At 34.0% G+C, this 17,770-nt stretch overlaps 1 protein-coding gene and 1 long non-coding RNA gene across 2 annotated transcripts; one reads left to right on the forward strand and one right to left on the reverse strand.

Annotated features, from left to right (window-relative positions):
- Nucleotides 1-1,490: 1,490 nt before the first annotated feature.
- Nucleotides 1,491-17,433, reverse strand: LOC128868469 (YY1-associated factor 2). The gene is made up of 2 exons (XM_054110590.1): nucleotides 16,827-17,433; nucleotides 1,491-10,910 (listed from the first exon to the last, which is right to left on the reverse strand). The coding sequence occupies exons 1-2, from the start codon at nucleotides 16,963-16,965 to the stop codon at nucleotides 10,594-10,596; spliced, it is 456 nt and encodes a 151-aa protein (XP_053966565.1). The 5' UTR covers nucleotides 16,966-17,433; the 3' UTR covers nucleotides 1,491-10,593.
- On the forward strand, nucleotides 16,159-16,919 carry LOC128868470 (uncharacterized). Its single transcript, XR_008455124.1, has 2 exons — nucleotides 16,159-16,563; nucleotides 16,628-16,919. It is a non-coding gene; the product is annotated as an uncharacterized LOC128868470 (long non-coding RNA).
- Nucleotides 17,434-17,770: the final 337 nt, after the last annotated feature.

Raw genomic sequence — 17,770 nt, forward strand, 5'->3', positions numbered from 1 at the left:
CCGAATGGTAATCGCGCACCAACCCATTCGGCTACGGGGACCGCCGACTGATTACTTGAATTATTGATTACTTGAATTACTGTTTGCTTGAATTACTGATTACTTGAATTACCGATTACTTGAATTACGAATAACTTGAATTACTGATTACTGGAATTACCGATCACTTGAACTATTAATTACTTGAATTGCCGATTACTTGAATTACTGATTGCTTGAATTACCGATCACTTAAATTACCAATTACTTGAATTACCAATTACTTAAATTACCGATTACTTGAATTACCGATTAATTGCATAGCTGATTACTTGAATTACCGATTACTTCAGTTACCAATTACTTGAATTACTGATTACTTGAATTACGGATTACTTGAATTACTGATTCCTTGAATCACTGATCACTTGAATAATTAATTACTTGAATTATCGATTAATTGAATTACCGATTACTTGAATTACTGATTGCTTGAATTACTGATTACTTGAATTACCGATCACTTGAATTATTAATTACTAGAATTACTGATTACTTGAATTACCGATTATTTGAATTATTAATTACCAGAATTACTTCATTTGATTCAGCTTGCCATCCCTAGACATGTACCAAGAGCCAAAAGATGTGGCTGGAAACAGTTTTTAGCAGAAGTCATGTAATTTTTTGCCTAATTTTCTTGAAGTTTATGCTGTTTGTTCTTTTATTTTTATGGAAATTCCAAAACTCAAATTAGATGTTTAGAGAATTTTTACATTTCCAAAAAAATCATTTGCATACTGCAAAAGGCCAGTTTAATTTTGTGAAAAATTAATTAGAAGAAAAATGTAAATTTTTTTGGTTTATTTTATTTTTTCGGTATTGAATTCTGTAATTTCCGCTGTCTATTGTATATGTATGTATTCATGTATATTTAAATGGATTCTACGCTATTGGTTGTTACACACACACACCTTCATGCAGTGCGTAGGCCTCGAAAACCGGTCTGATACAAAATGTTGATTTTATTGATTTACAAAACTTAACGCTATTTTTCAAAAGGCAAAATTTTCATTAGAAAAATGTCAATACAAAGTTTCATAACACACACACGCACACGCGTATATTACAAATACAGATGCATATTTGTGTGTTGGTAAAAAGAAATCACTATTTCTTCATACTATCGGCGCTTGTTCGTTGTTTATGGGGTATTTTATTAATTTTTTTTTTCTTTTTCTTTTCTTGTTTGGTTGCGGGAGCACGAAATATCACTAGGACAATTTTTTACAAAATTAAAAAAAAAAAAAAAATTGTTTATAGCATAGTTAAAGCGCTTAATGAGTTTAAAGAAAATAGTATAATTTACTTTTGGGGGCACACACACAACTAGAATTCGGCTTGAGAAATGCTTCAAGGGCACTTCACACTTGCCACACATAATTCACTAAGTTGCGCAACGCTGCTGGAACAAATTTCTTTAAAAACAGAAACCAAATACAAAATAGATGTCTATGTATATGTGTATGTACATATGTATATAATACAAATTGAAACAAGTGTACCTTTTATTAAAAATTACTTAATAGTGAATTACAAAACAAGTTACGCTTCGCTCGGTGCGGCTGCTAGCCGTACAGTACAAAATAATTGATATTTCGAAATTTTTAAACAAACGAATTCATGTACTTATGCATATTAAAAAACAAATTATTAGCTACATTAAAAAATTAGTCAACTTAGACACCTTTAACTAAATGCTTATTTAAAAGTGATAATCATTTAATTATACAAATTTAGTGGGGATATAAAAAATTAGAATACATATTTCAAAAATAATAGTTTAGGTACAGTTGAGGTCATCAAAATACGGACAAGTGATTCAGGTGATGTACTTAGAAGTTTCCACTAGGTTTAGCAGCTTTAAGATTCGTTGGGTGGAATACTTTTTTAACAAAAAAAAAAGAAAATACATTTTTATATCAAAAGCAGCTCCATTCAGAATTGAATCTAAAAAAAAAATCGAAAGGGTGATTTTTTAGCTATTATCTTTTTAAACAGTTGGTTTAAACAGCTGACGCACGTTTCGTGTTTTGTTTCACTGTCAAACATCTTCAGTTAGGTCTATAATTTAACCATGAATCGTCTTACAAACGAACAACGCTTGCAAATTATTGAATTTTATTATAAAAATGCGTGTTCTGTTAAGAAAGTTTATCGCGCGCTTCTTCCATTTTATGGTCAGTTTAATCGACCCACTGAAGCGGCTATTCGCGAGCTATTGTGACTACATTTAGAACCAAATTTACATTATTGGACAACAAACCACCAACCCGCTTACGTAGAGTGCGAACTGAAGAAAATATCGCAGCTGTACCGGCCAGTGTTAATGATGACCATCAAATATCGATTCGTCGCTATTCGCAGCAATTAGGCCTCTGTTACTCAACAACGTGGGAAATTTTGCGAAAGGATTTAGGTGTGAAGCCTTTCAAAATACAGCTGGTGCAAGAATTGAAGCCCAACGACCGACCGCAACGCAGGATTTTTGGTGAATGGGTTCTTGGAAAGTTGGCCGAAGATCCACTTTTTTATAGAAAAATTGTGTTCAGCGACGAAGCTTATTTTTGGATCAATGGGTACGTAAATAAGCAGAATTGTCGATTATGGAGTGAAGATCAGCCAGAAGAATTGCAAGAGCTACGAATGTATCCAGAAAAGGTCACAGTTTGGTGCGGTTTATGGGCTGGAGGTATCATTGGACCGTACTTCTTCAAAGATGCTGCGAATCGCAGCGTAACTGTGAATGGTGAGCGCTACCGTGAAATGATATCCAACTTTTTTTTGCTCAAAATGCAAGAGCTTGACTTGCATGACTTGTGGTTTCAACAAGACGGTGCCACATGCCACACAGCACGCGTAACAATGGACTCGTTGAGAGGCGAGTTCGGTGAACATTTTATTTCACGTTCGGGACCTGTCAATCTGTCAGTTAGCGCCTTTAGATTATTTTTTGTGGAGCTATGTTAAAGCGCATGTCTATTCAGACAAGCCTGCTTCAATTAACGCATTGGAAGACAACATTAAAGCATTTATATGTAAGATACCAGCCGAAACATTAGAAAGAGTATGCCAAAATTGGACTAAGCGAAGCGGATGGACCATTTGAAGCGCAGTCGCGGTCAACATTTGCATGAAATAATCTTCAAACATTAACTTATATGGACTGTACTATCGATCTAAATAAAAATTTCATGAATTTTTCTGAATTTCACGTGTGTTTTTTTTTTGAAAAACTTTCCTATAGCTCTTAAGAAATCACCCTTTGAGTCACACTTCTACTTTCCTCTTATCCGAAATAAATAGATCCTCATAAAAGCTATTGATCGTTCGCAGTCTGTTTAAAACAAGACGCACACCACAATTAGGAGGAGCAGTTCGGCAAAAAACACCTGACAGAAGCTACGCGCTACGCGCTATTATTTACTCCGCCCCCCTGGACAGCTAACTTTGTTGAAGAGTGTACACTGCAGAGCAGCCACTGAACCGCCGATTACTTTAAGAAAGTTTGATTTCTTACGAAAAATAACCTCATCATTCAAGACGACACAGTTGGGTGAAATGGTTGAAGTGCCAGTCTGGCACTACTCAAGTAGCACTGAAGCGCCGTTTTGATAGAGACGATAGAGACGACACAGTTGTATCGCGCCAAAATGATGGACGGTATACAAAATGCATGAAACACCAAAATTATCGAAAAAGTTTTTTCTACTTGCGGTCGCCCCTCGGCAGGCAATGCCACACCTACGTGTGCATTTTTGCCATGAAAAAGCTCCTAATAAAAAACCATTTGCTTAAAAATGGCATCATCATTGTTGGCGCGACGGTCTTCCCCCTCAAGAACTTCTCGTACCTTTTCAGACATCCTGCAATTGTTCAGCCCAAAGATCTTGGCGTCGTCATTAACTGTATCAATTAAGGTTTTAAAACTGTAGGTCCTTCCATTTGTGAAAAATCAAGACGCACACCACAAATAGGAGGAGGAGGAGCTCGGCCAAACACCCAAAAAGTGTGTAAAACAGCTTCTTGCTTTGAAACGGCTTTCGTTTCAGTTAGGCGATGTCGAGTGGATTATTGCGGATTTTATTCTCTTAGAACGAACTGCTTCGTTTGATAGCGTCAGGGAAAAGTAAAAGAGATAGGGAATTTTACAATAATGACAGATTGGAGCTGCCAAATTCTTTAATCTATGGGGAAAATATAACCATTGACAAATCTTCGGTCGATGCTGCCTCTATCGGGGTTTTAAGTCTGTTTGCATACTAAACCGCCACAAGGTTATTATGAGATTCTGAGTGGTACGACTGAAATAAGTCAAGAATATGGCAATTCCTCTTACACTTTTGATGCGGCAAACTGTTTTAGTCTGGCGCGCATGTTAACCCTTGGCAAGCCGCTTTTTTAAAAAACCTCGAAGCGCTGGCCGGAATAGCCGTAAACTCCCTTATAAGGTTTCCCAATCGCACAAACGGGATGTAGACGTGAAGAAATAATGGTATAACTTGTTGGTAGAGAGGATGTGGCCACAAAATGGTGTAGAAGCACTAATTGGATGCTCGGTGAATGAACACTGCAAACAACCAACAACCCATCTGTTTTAACACTTTTGCATCATTCAGCGGAATAATCCGCAATCGGCCGCCGTAGCCGAATGGGTTGGTGCGTGACTACCATTCGGCATTCAGAGAGAGAACGTAGGTTCGAACCTCGGTGAAAGACCAAAATGAAGAAAAAGCTTTTTCTAAGAGCTAAGAGTAATAATAATTTTAGTAGATTCTTTTTCATAGTTTTGCCGATGCAAGGTATTTTGAGTACATCGCGCATTTCGAGCGCTGTTGCAAAAGCGTTAAGGATGGAACCTGGTTTATAAGGTCAAAAAAATAATTTTTTTTTTCGATTCGATTTTAAGCGATTCCTAATATATTTCAGAATATTCACACAAAGTTACAGAGCCTAATTCTCAATATTTCCGTAGATACAAAGCCAAAGGTAGGCGAGCGTTAGATAGTTACGCTATGACCGGACAGCTATAGTACAAACTTTATCTTCTTTTCTCAACTCTTCATTTTTATGATTTCTTTGAATTGGCGTACATGAATGAAAAAAACTAATGAACCTTTTGAAATGAGTCATAGCTTGTTCCCTTCAGTATTAAATTCTCTTCTATTTGAACTAACAAAATAGATAGAAAGATATATTTGAACTAGAAAATGGAAAATTTTTTCAAGATTTTTATACCAAGTTGAAGTGAATTTTTTTCTTTAAAACCTCCAAAAAGTTGAAATTTTGGAATTTCTCTCAGTTTTCTTAGTTCATCTAGAATAAAAAATCATGATAATTAGAAATCCATTTGAATTGTTTGCTTTAGATAATAATTACGAGCTGCATCTTGTACGCCAGTTGGAAACTCCAGCGTTGCAGCGCTCTACTAATTTCTATGTTAAACATTTTTTTCAACTTATTTTAACCAGTACAAAAATTTTTTATACTTTTTAAAAGTTCATTAAAAGATAGAACAACTTTGCAGTGCTAAATTAATTTTTCCCTTAAAAAAAATCGCAAAGAGATGCAATTTTTAGACCTCATAAACCAGGCTCCCCCCTTAATAGGCTGTTTCGCAAGATTATTAACCAAAAAAAAATCTACAAAAATTTTCACCTACCAGCGTAAAACGGCAATTTCTCTGGTGTCCGTATTTTCATGACTGCAACTGTACTTCTATACAGATTTTCGCTTACTGTAACAAAATAATAATACTAATTTTCTTAATTAATACAATACAAATTTCTTAAATTGATTTTTTTTTTATAATTTTCGTATTCAATTATTATTATAAGAGATGTAAAATTTCATTTGAAAGAAAATAACGCATCGACGTATTCAATTAGATTATATAACAATGCCTTAAAACGAAAACTTAAACATTCTCATCTGTATTTCATATGAATAATCAGTCTTTTTTGTTAAAAGAAAATTATTTTGCTATTTTGTATGAAACTTGCTTTATATGAACGCTTGCCCGTTCAGCATTTAACAGCAGGGATGCTTACGTAGGAATTTTGAAAAACTGAAAATAGCATTTGCGTTTTATGAGAAAGCCACTAAATACCCACTAGGGCAGGTTTTACTACTGATTTGTATAAAGTTGTATATAAAACAAATAGTTTACACGGCGTTAAAGTCATAGACGTAACTTCGAAAGAATTTAATTAAATGTTAAAAAAATTTCATTCATATGCAAAAATATTTTTGCTGATTATTTTTAAGGGGTTATTCTGGTCTAGAAATTTGAAAAAATCGATTTCTTTTTTTTTGCATATTTTCAAAGTTTAGACCTTCAAAAATATGCCCTTCAACGGATTTTTCAAAATTCGAATTATTTTCGGAGACACAGCGGATTTGTGATGTGGCGTCTAAGCCGGCCGAGTCGACCGAATCGCAGATGTTACCGAACAACTTGAGGACTCTTTCTTTTCAGAAAATCTTTTGTATCCCACACACCCTTTATTTTCCCTATTGGAATTGTTGCTCAAACTTCCAACGCGATTTTCTCAAAACTACTTTTTTTAAGATGGTCGTCATGATATCTCAAGTTCTACTTGACCGATCGCTTTGAAGTTTGATAAGAATTTTTTATTATACATCTGTCTATCGCGCCTGCCTCGGATTTTGAAAAATTTAAGTTTGAAGTATTTTTAAAAAATTTGAAAAGGTAAAAAGCGGGGGTAAAAAACATTTTTTTTTTAAGTTGACGCCATTTCGTTAATTTTTTTTTTTGTTTTTTTTGATTTGGCGTAATCCGTTAACGACATCCTAACTAATGAAGAATTTTTTTAATTTGTTTTAGATCAGTGCAAGGGTTGGAATCATGTCAGCCATGGAACACCGTTTTTATGTAGCCCCCACTCCGTCGGCCTGTAATTCCACGATTTTTTTATTAATTTTTTTATACTTTTCCAATATTAATAAAAACCATAAAAAAAATGCATAGTAAAAATGTTTTTAATTTTTTTTTATCTTAGATTTAAAAATACCTAAAATAAAGGCGTCTAGACCAGAATACCCCCTTAATTAAATATTTGAATTTCAAATAAAAAAAAAAAAAACCTTTCATACTCAAAAATATTTTTGCTGATTATTTTCAATTAAGTGTGGGAATTTCAAATGAAAAAATTTCATTCATATAAAAAATTTTTTTGAGTCTCAAATAAAAAAAATTTCATTCAAGTTAAAAAATATTTTTACTGATTGCTTTTAATTAAATGTTTGAATTTCAAATAAAAATATTTTTTAGCTGATTTTTTCACTAAATGTTTGAAATTCAAATAAAAAAATTTTATTCATATGCAAAAATATTTTTGCTGATTATTTTTAATTAAGTGTGGGAATTTCAACATTTAGTTAGTTTGAATTTCAAATAAAAAAAATTGTATTGATATTCAAAAATATTTTTGAAGATTATTTTTAATTAAGTGTGGGAATTTCAAATAAAAAAATTTCATTCATATAAAAAATTTTTTTGAGTTTCAAATAAAAAAAATTGCATTCAAGTTAAAAAATATTTTTACTGATTACTTTTAATTAAATGTTTGAATTTCAAATAAAAAAAAATCATTCATACTCAAAACTATTTTTGCTGATTAGTTTTAATTAAATGTTTGAATTTCAAATAAAAAAAATTTCATTGATATTTAAAAATATTTTAACTGATTACTTTTAATTAAATGTTTCAATTTCAAAAAAAAAAATTTCATTGATATTTAAAAATATTTTTGCTGATTATTTTTAATTAAATGTTTGCATTTCAAATGAAAATATTTTTTAGCTGAGTTTTTCACTAAATGTTTGAAATTCAAATAAAATTTTTTTATTTATATGCAAAAATATTTTTGCTGATTATTTTTAACTAAATGTTTGAATTTCAAATTAAAAAAAATTTATTGATATTCAAAAATATTTTTGAAGATTATTTTTAATTAAGTGTGGGAGTTTCAAGTAAAAAAATTTCATTCATATAAAAAATTTTGTTGAGTTTCAAGTAAAAAAAATTGCATTCAAGTTAAAAAATATTTTTACTGATTGCTTTTAATTAAATGTTTGAATTTCAAATAAAAAAATTTCATTGATATTCAAAAATATTGCAACTGATTATTTTTAATTAAATGTTTTAATTTCAAATAAAAAAAATTTCATTGATATTTAAAAATTTGATTTGATGATTACTTTTAATTAAATATTTAAATTTCAAATAACAAAATTTCATTTATGTAAAAAAATTTTTTGCTCATTATTTTGTTTAATTAAATGTAGGAATTTCAAATAAAAAAAAATTCATTTATATGGAAAAATATTTTTGCCGATTACTTTTAGTTAAATGCTTGAATTTCAAATAAAAATATTTTTTAGCTGATTATTTTTCATTAAATATTTAAATTTCAAATAAAAAAATTTCATTTATATAAACATTTTTTTGCTGATTATTTCTTATTAAATGTAGGAATTTCAAATAAAAAAAATTTCATTCATATGCAAAAATATTTTTTCTGATTACTTTTAATTAAATGCTTGAATTTCAAATAAAAATATTTTTTAACTGATTATTTTTGAGTAAATGTTTTAATTTCAAATAAAAAAAAACTTCATTCATAAAAAAAATTTTTTGCTGATTACTTTTAATTAAATATTTAAATTTCAAATAAAAAAATTTCATTTGTATAAAAAAATTTTTTCCTGATTATTTTTTTATTAAATGTAGGAATTTCAAATAAAAAAAAATTTCATTCATATGCAAAAATATTTTTTCTGATTACTTTTAATTAATATAATTGCTTGAATTTCAAATAAAAATATTGTTTAACTGATTATTTTTAATTAAATGTAGGAATTTCAAATAAAAAAAATTCTTTCATATGCAAAAAATTTTCGCTGATTACTTTTAATTAAATGTTTGAATTTCAAATAAAAAAATTGCATTTATATAAAAAAATTTTTTGCTGATTATTTTTTATTAAATGTAGGAATTTCAAATAAAAAAAAAATTCATTCATATTCAAAAATATTTTTGGTATTCTTTCATATTCGAAAATATTTATGCTGATTATTTTTAATTAAATCTTTGAGTTTCAAATAAAAAAATTTCATTCAAATTAAACATAGTTTTGCTCATTATTTTTCAATGCCATTTTTGCTGATTATTTTTCAACTTAATTTTTGTTGTTTTGTTGGTTTTACCGAAAAGTTGTTGGGTAATGCTGCTGAAGTAACAGTCATTAGCCGTTTCGTAGATTCGAAAGTCATGGCAATTTTTGTATAATTTGAAGCGTTCAATTGCACGCGTTTAAAAGAAAAAATGTTTCCTACAACAACAAGTACTGAAGTTTCTCAGCTTTTTGCACATTTGTAAGTAGTTAAATGAGTTTACATTTTCAACACCAATTAGGACTTGGTCGACTTCATGTAGAATAAAACTAAAATACGCTTACATTATTTACAATAGCTTTACAAATATGCACAGGGACTATGATAACTATTTAGTTTTGCTTTAACAACTTAATATTAAATACAATAATTGATAGTTGTTGTACTTGTACATGAAATTTACAGAAACATTTTATACACTTATAAACTAAATACAAAATAACCTAAAGTATGTGGAATAAATGTTTTTTCTTACAGGAAGTTTTTACGTTTTTGTTTTTTTTTCTGTTAAGGTTTGTATAACTTTACGATAAGCCATTGAGTTACATAAAAATAGTACTAACAAAATATGTTAGCTGAGTTCCAATAAAATATTTCTTGCTTAACACGTGAAACCTCAAACATATAATAGGTTGGATGCTGTTCATTCGTATGCGGAGTGCTGCGGCGTGGTCATAGGGATTTGCCAGTTATGAGCCGTTTATTGTTTCGGGTGTTGCTGCTGGTCACTTATATATTTTTTTTTCTTTTTTTTACTTTTTTATGTTTAAGATGCGTTTGCTTTAGGTTATCATTTTTATCATTTACGGTTTTTGTTCGGTGTACTTATTTGCTACTTTACTATTTTCTATGCCATTTAAAGTTGTTTCTAAGTGAAATGCCCTGGCTATTACATCTAGTCCGTGAACTGAAGGCAGTGTTGCAGCACAGTTTATATTTGATGCACTTTTTAGGAGGAGCACAAGTCCCCTTTTCTGAGTCCGTGCCACATCATAATTGTTTTGTTTGTTGTTCTTTTTGTTTTCATATGCTTCAATACCAAAACTCAAATTCGTTGATGTACAAAATTGTCCAACAAATAATGCAATACTCCGACTTGACGGCACGTTCCAATAGTGGTTGTGGTTGTGCCCAGCAACAGTCATATGCAAACAAACGCGTTTACAAAAAACTACTCGCAAATGCAAATATTACATTTTATATATTCGTCGTGGCCTTGGTTAGCTAAAATCGTGTTTTTTTTGCCTAGTTACAGTGTCAATTCTCTTATAAACTTATCTAATAAAATACGATGATAATATCTTTTTTGCTATTTGAATTCAATTGTTGCCTATTCTCGGTGATAGCTAAGTGAATTTAACTCCGCGAATCATTGCTTTCGCTAAAACTCTGCTCACTGGATTCGCGTCGACTGCCCACTGGCTTGGGTTTATATTCGGTAATGAACACTGTCACCGAATTGACGGTGACTTCGCGCGTTTGTGCCGTCGAGCGGTCCACGTTCTTCAAACGGGCTGGGTACTTTTTGTGTTTATTCTTTTCGTGTCCGGCGCTGTGCCGCGAACCCGATGCAGATTTGGTTCCGTTGGGCATGGTCCCTGATGCTCCGGGCAAGGTGGCAGCTTGTTGGGCGACGAGTGCTGAATTTAGGCGTGGCTTGCGTGTGGAAGTTCCTGCAATAAAGATTATCACATTTTAATAAAATCACTCTTGTAATAGTTTTAAATAAAAAGTAATTGCGTTTTTTCGAAACGAAATTTTACAATGGCTTTGTGGGTTTGTTATGTAGCGCGTCTCTATAACTTTTCTTGTTCAAGTTTGCGTTGGAAATTGTCGACTTGTCGTTGCACTGATGCCATCACTCTCACTTGGTGTGTTTTTTGTAAATAACATGTGCTAAACTGATCGACACTTGTGATAGTCAAGGACGTGTTCCATTTCAGTACAAATACCCGATAAGAAAGGGTTTCCATAACCAAATGAAATGAAACATTAGGCCTCTTCTATACGCCACTTTTCTGCTCGACTAACTTGACGAAAGATTTGCATGGAAGTTATCGAACAAGTCTTGCTCCGACCGAGTACAGTTATAACTCACTCACAATAATCCACTATTTTCACAAATAACTGTTCAGCGTTGCCAAGATATGTTCATTTATACCAGTTGTTCCATCTATTCGCCACTTGCTCACCCTCTTATGTTTGGCGAAAGAGGGGGCCTATTGTTGGTCAACATTCTCACTTGGCCTTGAGGTGGTGACAATACATCTCGCTGTCACTAGCGTTTTGTAATCTATGAAACTTTACCCTTGGTCTGTTAGCTTAACTCAGAGATTGTTGATGGTTTCCCCATTTCCCACTACGGATTTAAAAACACAGATTCTTTAGTCTGCACTTATTCAACTTTTTTGCTAATTTCTTGCTTTGTATGAGCATAAAATTTACTGCAATAAGCTACCAAGTTATAGACGTCGGGGGGACTGTCGGTTATACGTTACCGGAACCGGTCAAGGACTGCCACACCAGCAGCACTCCCCGTACATGTATGGTGAATGTTAAGAAATAGTTCCAGTGCTTCTGAAAAATGAAGTGGTTTTTGTTGCTGTTGTTGTAGCAGCATAAACGGGCCCCATATATGTACTTGTAATGCTGCTGGAGTGACAGTTTTAGGCCGGATATATGTAAATCCAGGTGGTGCCGATCATTAACAAAGGCTGCAACGAATATCCAAAGATGCCACGCTCTATCCTGTAGAGCCATTGGTAGTGTATTCCTTTGCTATATGGGAGTTAAGTATACGGCTTTCCCCAATACAATTATTGAGCGCACTTCCCCGCCTTAAGTAGAACAAGAAACGATGGCACATTTTTGGAGAAGTAAATAAAAATTGTTTTTATTAACCGTGCATGACTGCGAATAACGCAACAGCAACGGCAGCAGGCTAATGGATGTGTGTCAGTCGTTTCATCTTGTCATTGGCGGTTCAATCGTCCCCCACAAGGAAGTCGATAAAAAAAAAAATAAAAAAAAAAATATAAAAAAATAAAAAAAAAATATAAAAAAAATATAAAAATAAATATAAAAAAAATATAAAAAAAAATATAAAAAAAATATAAAAAAATATAAAAAAAATATAAAAAAAAAAAAATAAAAAAAAAAAAATATAAAAAAAATCAATAGATTTTTATCAATACTAAAATTTCTGTGGACACAATTTGGTTTTCATGCTTGCTGTTTTCAATATTGCCAAAGAAAATATTTGTTTCAATTCCACACATTCCCTATCAGTTTGCATTCCATTTCTCTCACTGATCCGCATTTTGTCGACCAATCTTTCGACCACTTTTATCGACCAATCGAGTCGCGTGGTTCGAATCAATCGGCCATTTTGTCGATTTCTTACAGAAAAATGCTTCTGAATGGTTAAACATTTGGTGCACAAGCCAAGATCTATTTGAACCCAATAAAATCTGTCCCAGTGGCCTCAGTGCAATAGACGGAGGACTCAGAAAGTTATGGAGATTCCACGCTATTCAATTTCCAAACTTGTAGCTGTGTTTACCGGCCACTGGACAATTGGCACACATGCGAAAAAAGTAGGTTTTCCAGTTAATCTCCATTGCAGAAGTTGTGGGGAGGTTTCAGAGAAGAAGACTGTTGAGCACTTGAGCACTTTCTTTGTAAACATCCGGGTTTGACAGCTAGACAATTAAGGTCACTGGGTGCTCCTTTCTACGACAGCCTGGGACAGTGCGCCAACATAAATCTCATCAATCTTCTCCGTTAAATCAACGTCTCTGGCTGGGTGTTGATATCTGCCTTTTTGAGGTCTCACAATGGTATCAAAACGGCGCTTTAGTGCTATTTGGGGAGTGTCTAGAGTGATGCTTCCAACATTTTAACAATCTGCCTACCTAAAATCTGCCCAAATTTGTGATCAAAATATATTTTTTCCCATCAATGCTACCAAAACCCAACGTCACGTGCTCTTATGTTCCTTTGTTTATTTTCTGTGTCGGCGTCACGGGCCTGAGATGGCTCAATCTTGTATGAATCTGGATTCCAATCTATGGATGCAATCCTAAATTAATTTGTATAATGCACCAAGCCGTACAAGACGCGGATCACCAATCTGCAATGGTTTCCTTCCATTTCTCTCTCGGCGGGTCAATCTGGAGGGATACTCCGCTATCCGTCGCTTTCAAATATGATTTCTTAGTTGACGAAAAAAGTGCCACTCTTGTCGCAAGACGCATGGCTTCTCCAGACTCTAGAAATTGAAGTTTAGTTTCATTCAGTAGGAAATCAAATGGGCGGCAGGGGTTGACATCGGCAGGCAAGTGAGTCAACAGTCAAGAACTTACTATGTTTTCAGACTCCATGAGGAAGCAGTTGAGTGTATTCGGCGTTATTTATTTTAGTATTTGGCGTAGCATCCGCTTGGCATCAACCTCTCACAAGCGTATCCCTCCACGTAACTGGAACGACTCCTATTTATACCGGGCCAAGGGCTGTCCCTTAAGCAGCATTTCCATACAAACAAAGGAAATGTTTATGATGATACAATAACAGCAACAACCAAAAATCCATTCAACGCCCTTCTATGACAATTTATTCTGCGACAGAGTGGGCAAAAGCACCTTCCTTTAGAACACAAAATTAAATTGCTGTAAATTTGTCATCAAGAATGATAAAATGCTAGATTGCCTCATTTTGTATTTACATATCTTATCCAGCGGCCGCCATAGCTGAATGGGTAGGTGCGTGACTACCATTCGGGAGTGCGTAGGTTCGAATCTCCTTGCACGAACATCAAATATTAAAAAACCTTGTTTCTCATTGCGGTCCCCCTCGGCGGGCAATAGCACAACTTCGAGTGTTTTGCTGCCATGAAAAAGCTTTTCATAAAAACAATTTGCCGCTTGGAGTTGGCCTTAAACTATCAGTTCCTCCGTTTGTGGAACAACATCAAGACCCACCCCTCGGCCAAACAACTAACAGAAGTGTATGCGCAATTTTTTTTTTTATTCCTGATTTTTAATAAGCCATAAGAGCACTAATTTTAATGCTACAAAGCATATAAGTTTCACAGTAATAAATTCCAGCTGTTTGCCGAGAAATAATCCTCCACAAAACGTGATTTTAGAAAAGTTAATTTGAAATGCTTCTTATCCTGTATGACCGACCGAGCAGCCAATGGCAACGAAGTACACAGATCACAATTTGAAATAGTTATTCATTTGGCTATCAATTGGATCAATTTATTTAGGTTAGGATAGGCTAAGTTGATCTGGCTGGTTGAAAGCCTTCACATAGACCTATTGGTCCTTAGTGGTACCAGATGGAGCTTGACCCTTACGTTTCTTTGTAGTAGACTTCTTGTAATAAGCCTGCGTCTTTAGCGAATCTAAGTAAGCTTTGAAGCTCTAACCCCGAGCGACATTCTAACCTCTCATATTGTAGAGCTCCCAAAAATTTATTCGGGTTCTAGCTAATGCAGGGCAAGAACATAGAATGTGTTCAAGAGTTTCCCTCTCTGCTAGTTCATTGCAAAATCTGCAGATATCATAGTTTGCACTTCCCAGCTTGTATGCGTGTCACGCTAACAAATTGTGGCTTGTCAGTAAACTTACAATAGTTCCGCTTTCCTTTCTAGACAGGGCTAGTACGAATCTGGCGTATTTATCTGCATTCTGTGTACACCTGATTTTCGCGGTTTTGCAACTGGTTAGATTATTCCACCTCCTGTCTATCCGGTGGTCCGATGTTGTTGTTGAAGCAGCATAAACATTCCCCATACTTATATACGGGGAATGCTGCTGGAGTGACAGTCCTTGGCCGGATATAAATCCGGATCCTCGTAACGTAGATCCGATTGTCGTGGAAACGATGGTGCTCCGATGTTATTGTATACCGGATTTAAAGGCTTCAGTATGTCCTTTTCTTGTTCGAATTATATGTAAACAGCTCTTTTGGCAATTTCATCTACAATTTCGTTTCCTGCAAACCGTCTGTCTGCGGCTATGGCTGTCTCTCTATGGCTTCACTGGTCCTAAGAACGTTTTTAGATAAAATTTCATATGTGTTTATTGCCGCTTGACTGTCCACGTATATATTTATATTCTAGTTGCTCGATGTAACCACTTTGTTTGCTTTGGATTAAAAAACTGTCAAGTTCAGCATGCCACGGGAGTAAAGTTTATTGTCATTATTTAGTACGAAGTCTAAACGTACGGTGCCTATTTAATAATTTTTTAAATAAATATTACTCAATATGTTGTAATCATATTTCAATAAAAAGTATTCACTTTCAAGTGAATTTCAATGCGACTGTCAAAAACTTAAAAAAAAAAAAAAAAAAAAATAACGTCATTTACATGAACGGTTTATGCTAAGTCTCTCATATACCTGAGCTTTCAGAAACTCGAATAATAAAAACAAGCAAATAGTAGCATTAAGGAAACCGTAATAATGGCCTCAGTATGCCTTTGAGAAGGCCGTCATACAGTTCAGCCTTAAAATCCATATTTTTGCTGCGATTCCCTTTTATCTTATGCTCCGGTGCAATTGTTTTCCCACTGTTGACTTATCTCCCTCTTTTGGAGCGGCATCGACTCTACCAACAACAGTACCAAAGAGCCCCAAGCGCTCTCGCAAGAAAGAAAAAATAAACTTGGCAGAAATGATGAAGCAGAATAGCTAACCAAAGAAGATATGCAAATGATAGCTTTAGTTGACAGCAACACCAAACCCATACAAAACAATATACCGACATACATACATATGCACGTTTAAAAGTGAAATAAGAAAATAATAGGAATGCAATAAAAGTACAAGGCGCAAGTGAGAAAATTTCAACATTTTAATGTACACATACTTATGTATGTATGTACTTCGCAGTTATAATACGGCAACATAGATTATACCGCAACAGCAGCAGTAATGCAATGTGACGCCAATTGTAGATAATGCACACTCAACCCAATTCTATACCACTTATCGCCGCCCCACCACTCCCTTGGTGCTATCACTTTTGTTATATATATTCCAAAGTAACGCGCCGGCGTTAAGCAACAGCGCAGTCGACCCAGTTGATTTACGTGTACACAACCTCATTCCCATACAGCCATAAAAGCTGCACAATGTATTTTATTTCTTGCCACCGCTTGTCACTGTTCCAATTGCGCTATTGCTGCCAACGCAGCGTTTGGCCTCAGCCCCATTACAAAGCTTTGTTGTGCACCGCTCGTTCCTACCTTAAATTATAATGCATGAGCTAAATAGTAGTAACTTGTCGTCATGTGTTTTACGATTGTCCAAACATTGGTGAATATGCTCACACATTAGCCTTAAGTAGCTTGCACAAATATTAACTGTGCTTTATTTCTAGAACTGGCAAAACCGGGAAAGTGGAAAGTGTGTGGGTATTATTAGACAAATTGTACCGTTGGCACATGTGATGATGGCTGCTGCTCCGTTGGAAATCTCTTTTACGGTATATGATGCACACATATGTGTATGTATGTACGTTGGGATTTATGTACACATGAATATGTAAGGTTCGTACTACTCGTATAGGGGTCACTCACCTTTCCGCACGTCGCACATTCGGCATTTAAATGCCTCAGCTGTATTTCTGTACGTACAGACGCTGCAGTCCCAGAAATTTTCCTCGATCGCTTTCGATTGTCGCTTCTGTCTTCTTACTGGAGATTTCTTGTGATCCATAATCCTTGATCGCTGCCGTTTATATAAAAGTCGTTCCTGCCTTTGCGGCTGGTGCTGCTTCAGCTGCTCCACCGCTTCAACAACTATTATTACTGCTCTTTCTTGGTGTTTTTTTTTTTTTGTGTCTTTAAATATGTAACTATGCTAAAGTTCAGAGGAAGATGCAAATTCTTAAAAATTCCCAATCACCAGAGCTGTGTGCTCAGTTTAAATTAAACCAATTCAAATGTTTTATGCCCGTCACACCACTTTTCTTATTAGCTTTTTCAAACACTTATCGACTTATGGAGTATTTCACAGCAGCCACGAAATTCGTATGAAAATCGCTTCGAAAAATTTTGCATCCGATGTCGATTTTCCACACAACACACACATAAATTGAGAAATTTGCTGAAAGTGGCGAACAAAAGCGAAAAATATGCATTCTTCCAATTGGGAGAATGTCAAACGATGACAATTGGTCCAAGATGCAGAGATGTATTCGCGTTTGAGCGGTAAATAAGATACGTATAAATTGCCAGCAGGTGGCGCTTCTTCGTTCTTTGAAGTTTGGCAACACTTTTATAAGCAATGCAATACAGTGATGCCAGCTGCACTCGGTGAAATTTCCCACAAAAATCGGGAAATAACTCAATTATACTCATCGTAAGAAAAATCACGCAAATTCCCAAAGACTTCAAGCACATTTTTCAGTAGTAACAAATAACATAACATAACCAGTTAAAAGTAATATGTACATATATTTTATTTATTTTATTTTATAAAGGTTTACATAACAATAAAATTATTATACAAACTGAAAGTA

Source organism: Anastrepha ludens, chromosome 6 (assembly GCF_028408465.1).
Source record: "Anastrepha ludens isolate Willacy chromosome 6, idAnaLude1.1, whole genome shotgun sequence".
Taxonomy (NCBI): Eukaryota; Metazoa; Arthropoda; class Insecta; order Diptera; family Tephritidae; genus Anastrepha; species Anastrepha ludens.